The sequence below is a fragment of the Colobus angolensis genome, unplaced genomic scaffold, assembly GCF_000951035.1.
Source record: "Colobus angolensis palliatus isolate OR3802 unplaced genomic scaffold, Cang.pa_1.0 Scaffold4, whole genome shotgun sequence".
Classification (NCBI taxonomy): Eukaryota; Metazoa; Chordata; class Mammalia; order Primates; family Cercopithecidae; genus Colobus; species Colobus angolensis.
This window is the reverse complement of record NW_012117376.1, coordinates 5,706,537-5,710,689: the sequence shown is the minus strand read 5'-3', so window position 1 is coordinate 5,710,689 and position 4,153 is coordinate 5,706,537. Positions and strand designations below refer to the sequence as shown.

The window sequence follows — 4,153 nt, the reverse complement described above, 5'->3', positions numbered from 1 at the left end:
TCCGGCCATCGTCCCCACCTCCACCTGGGCCGCCCGGCAGGCAGGCGGTGAGTCAGGGGCTTGGAGGGGACCGGGGGTGCCACCTGCTCGCGGGAGGCCGGACTGCGTCTTGGGTCCTCCGAGGCCGGGACAGGGGTTGCTGCGGAACGCCCGCCGCGACAGAGCCGCGCTCACCCAGGTGGCCTTGGCCAGGCTCCCACCCTCTTTCCATGGAATCCTTATAACAACCCGAGGCGGTAGGAATACTATTGTTTCCACTCTACCATGGAGGAGACTGAGGCGCCCAGAGGTTGTTCCTTATCCAAGGGGCCGCAGTTACTGAAAGCCAAAATTTGAACCCAGGGCCGTTCCAGAGCCTGGCTCTAAACAGCTTTGCACTTGGGAAGAGGCACCTCCCTCTTGGGAACTTTGTGGCCTGTGCCTTACCCTGCAATAACAATTCCTTTCAAGACTCTAGAATTTGCCAGCATCAGCTTTGGAGATGGAAGGGGGTGGGAGTGGAGGTGGACGAAGAAGACAGGACCAAGTGTCCTCCTCAAGTGGCAGGTAGTCATTATTGCTGACCGGTGGAGCTAAAAGATGCTGCTGCCTTCAGCTCCTAAAACCCCTCCCGCCTCCCAGCCCCTGCAGGCTCAAAGATTAGAGTGAAGCCAGATGGGTAAGATATGAAGCAGGGAGCAGGGACCTGAGGCTTTGAGCCCCCTAAGAAGCAGAAGATAACACCTCTACCATCAGCACCAGCCCCCACTGTCTGGAGGTAGCCAGCCTTGGGTAAAAGGGAGGAAGGGCTTAGCCCAGCTGCACAACCTTGGATACGTTCCTCAAATTCTGTTCCCACAGGCAAAGGAGCCTCAATTCCACCCAGATTTCCTTGGTCTGTGTCCATTCTAGGGCAGTGGCTCGGGGACAAGAGGGATATCGATGTCTGATTAGGCAGGGACCTTAGCCAAAGCAGAATGAGACCATACAGAGGTTGGCAGCCATCATCCAAAGATCTGCTTTGGGTTCTGCCTGCACTGCTGAGTGGGAGCCTCCAGGCCAGTCCTTCCCCTTCCTGAACCTGTAGGTAGAACGGGCATGGCAGACCTCCCTGCAGGCTTGTTGCTGGGCGAACGAGAAGGATGCCATGCTGACATGCTGACTTGCTCTGTCTCCTTGCAGACGGAGGCCCGGGAGCCATGGGTGACTGGGGCTTCCTGGAGAAGCTGCTGGACCAGGTCCAGGAGCACTCGACCGTGGTGGGCAAGATCTGGCTGACGGTGCTCTTCATCTTCCGCATCCTCATCCTGGGCCTAGCCGGCGAGTCAGTGTGGGGTGACGAGCAGTCAGATTTCGAGTGTAACACGGCCCAGCCAGGCTGCACCAACGTCTGCTATGACCAGGCCTTCCCCATCTCCCACATCCGCTACTGGGTGCTGCAGTTCCTCTTCGTCAGCACGCCCACCCTGGTCTACCTGGGCCATGTCATTTACCTGTCTCGGCGAGAAGAGCGGCTACGGCAGAAGGAGGGGGAGCTGCGGGCACTGCCAGCCAAGGACCCACAGGTGGAGCGGGCACTGGCGGCCGTAGAGCGTCAGATGGCCAAGATCTCGGTGGCGGAAGATGGTCGCCTGCGCATCCGCGGAGCGCTGATGGGCACCTATGTGGCCAGCGTGCTCTGCAAGAGCGTGCTAGAGGCAGGCTTCCTCTATGGCCAGTGGCGCCTGTATGGCTGGACCATGGAGCCCGTGTTTGTGTGCCAGCGAGCACCCTGCCCCTACCTCGTGGACTGCTTTGTCTCTCGCCCCACGGAGAAGACCATCTTCATCATCTTCATGTTGGTGGTTGGACTCATCTCCCTGGTGCTTAACCTGCTGGAGTTGGTGCACCTGCTGTGTCGCTGCCTCAGCCGGGGGATGAGGGCACGGCAGGGCCAAGACACACCCCCGACCCAGGGCACCTCCTCAGACCCTTACACGGACCAGGTCTTCTTCTACCTCCCCATGGGCCAGGGACCCTCATCCCCGCCATGCCCCACCTATAATGGGCTCTCATCCAGTGAGCAGAACTGGGCCAACCTGACCACGGAGGAGAGGCTGGCTTCTTCCAGGCCCCCTCTCTTCCTGGACCCACCCCCTCAGAATGGCCGAAAATCCCCCAGTCGCCCCAGCAGCTCTGCTTCTAAGAAGCAGTATGTATAGAGGCCTGGGGCTTATGTCACCCAACAGAGAGGTCCTGAGAAGTCTGGCTGCCTGGGATGCCCCCTGCCCCCTCCTGGAAGGCTCTGCAGAGATGACTCGGCTGGGGAAGCAGATGCTTGCTAGCCATGGAGCCTCATTGCAAGTTGTTCTTGAACACCTGAGGCCTTCCTGGTGCCACCAGGCACTATGGCTTCCTCTCCAGAATGTGGCTTTGCCTGAGCACAGACAGAGTCAGCATGGGATGCTCTGGCCTTTTGCCGCTGATCCAGAGGGACCCAGAGCCAACTTACCCTAACCTCACCCTATGGAACAGTTACCTGTGTGCAGGTTGTCCTCAAACCCTCCCCTCACAGGAAGAGGCGGACTGAGGCTGCTGGGTCAGCCTGGATCGCACAGACAGAGCTTGTGCCGGATTTGGCCCTGTCTAGGGGACTGGTGCCTTGTTTTCATCACTCCTTCCTAGTTCTGTTCATGCTTCTAAAATAAACAGGACTGGATCACAAGCTAGGTGTGTATTGATGCTATCACGATGTGCTGGGGGTTGGGGGATAGTTATTTTGCCCAGGCTTCCTTTTCTTTTTGGTCCTGTATCATCTCTTTGGTCTCTGTAACCCCCAACTCCAGCCAGCACCTTCACCCCTCAAACTCATACCTTCTGCCTCCAACAGCCCTGATTCCTAAATGTTCTGCCTTTTGAAATGCCTCAGACACTATATTCTTCTCATCCCCACCGCTCCAGCCCATTAATGAGTGGCCAAAGCATAAGTGTCCTTGCCCTGCCTCCCCCGTGCCCATCGTCGCCCTGGCCACACTGCCCCCTGCAAAGTGCTTCCTTACTGGATGGTTTGCTCCCCAAGCATGCCTGCCAGCCAAGCCCTTCATAGTCCAGTTCAGACAGGCCCTGCACTCATCCCACCTCATTCTCATCCTTGGTATTTGGGAAGGGAGGTTTAGGTCACTAGTCCTTCCTACCTTGGCCCTTTCTAGTCTGCCCACCAGGAGGAGCAACTTAAGGATCTGCTCTCTACGCACCCAGACCTCAGTGAGGACAATGGCAATGTACAGAAGTGGAAGAGACTGAATCTTGCCAATGACTCACAAAGGCTGCAGAAACAAAATGAACAGTTGAACTGGGTCTTGACTAGGAGTTCACCGGGGAGGGAAAGAGAACACTGAGCATTCAAGCGGAGAAAACTGCTTGTGCAAAGTCAGAGGAGGGACTGACAGGCTAAGGGGGCACTTAGGTCCCGATGAGCCATTGAGATACAGGAGGCGTGGCTGAGGATGGGCCCACTGCTGGCAGAAGTGACCTATGTGGAGGTGACCCAGGTAGGGGAGAGCACTAGGTAGTGACCCTCAGAGGCAAGCTGGTTGTCCTCCCTTCCCAGGGACATCTGGGGCTAGGGTTAAAGAAGGAAAAGGGGTCTATCTGATGTGGCCACACGCTTCTCCTTGAGAGTCACGATGCCTTTACAGCAGGTTGGCAAGTTGGCCCCTCTCCCATCAGGATAGGTGTTGGAAACACCAGCTCTGTACCCCTCACCCAGAGCTCACTGGCTCACTCGCTGCTTATCCAGCGAGTCTGGACGCTCAGCCTCATAAATGACGACCCTCTTCCTCTTCCAGCTGTGGTTCCCATTGTTCCCTCTGAATCGCTGAAATGGATCAGGCCAGCTTCCTCACGGCTCTCAGATTGATCCAGTATGTTCCCACCCTGCCCCGTGTCAGCATGCAGTGTCCCTGCCCCCTACACTTCAAAATTCCACAAATCCTTTAAATACTACTGGACCCTGGAAAAGGCCATAATGCAGAAGAGTAAGATGAGCTGTAGCACCAGAGGGCCCTGAATTTAAATGCTGTGGTCTGAAGTCAATCATTTCACTTCTCTGAGTCTCAGTTTTCTAATCTCTAAAATGCAAGTAACATCACCTGCCTCACAACTGACAGGAAACCAAGTAAGTGAAAGTATGTGA

At 56.3% G+C, this 4,153-nt stretch overlaps 1 protein-coding gene across 5 annotated transcripts in view; it reads left to right on the top strand.

Annotated features, from left to right (window-relative positions):
• Window positions 1-2,683, top strand: part of GJA4 (gap junction protein, alpha 4, 37kDa) — a 3,129-nt gene extending 446 nt beyond the window's left edge. Inside the window, exons 1-2 of one of the 5 annotated variants that reach the window (XM_011955369.1) lie at window positions 1-47; window positions 1,067-2,683. In XM_011955369.1, coding sequence (XP_011810759.1) covers window positions 1,179-2,180 — 1,002 coding nt within the window. In that variant the 5' untranslated portion in view covers window positions 1-47; window positions 1,067-1,178 and the 3' untranslated portion in view covers window positions 2,181-2,683. Of the gene's footprint in view, window positions 179-1,066 lie in introns of all 5 variants that reach the window. The other 4 variants (XM_011955370.1, XM_011955368.1, XM_011955367.1 and 1 more) reach the window with 4 other exon arrangements.
• The last annotated feature ends 1,470 nt before the right edge of the window (window positions 2,684-4,153 follow it).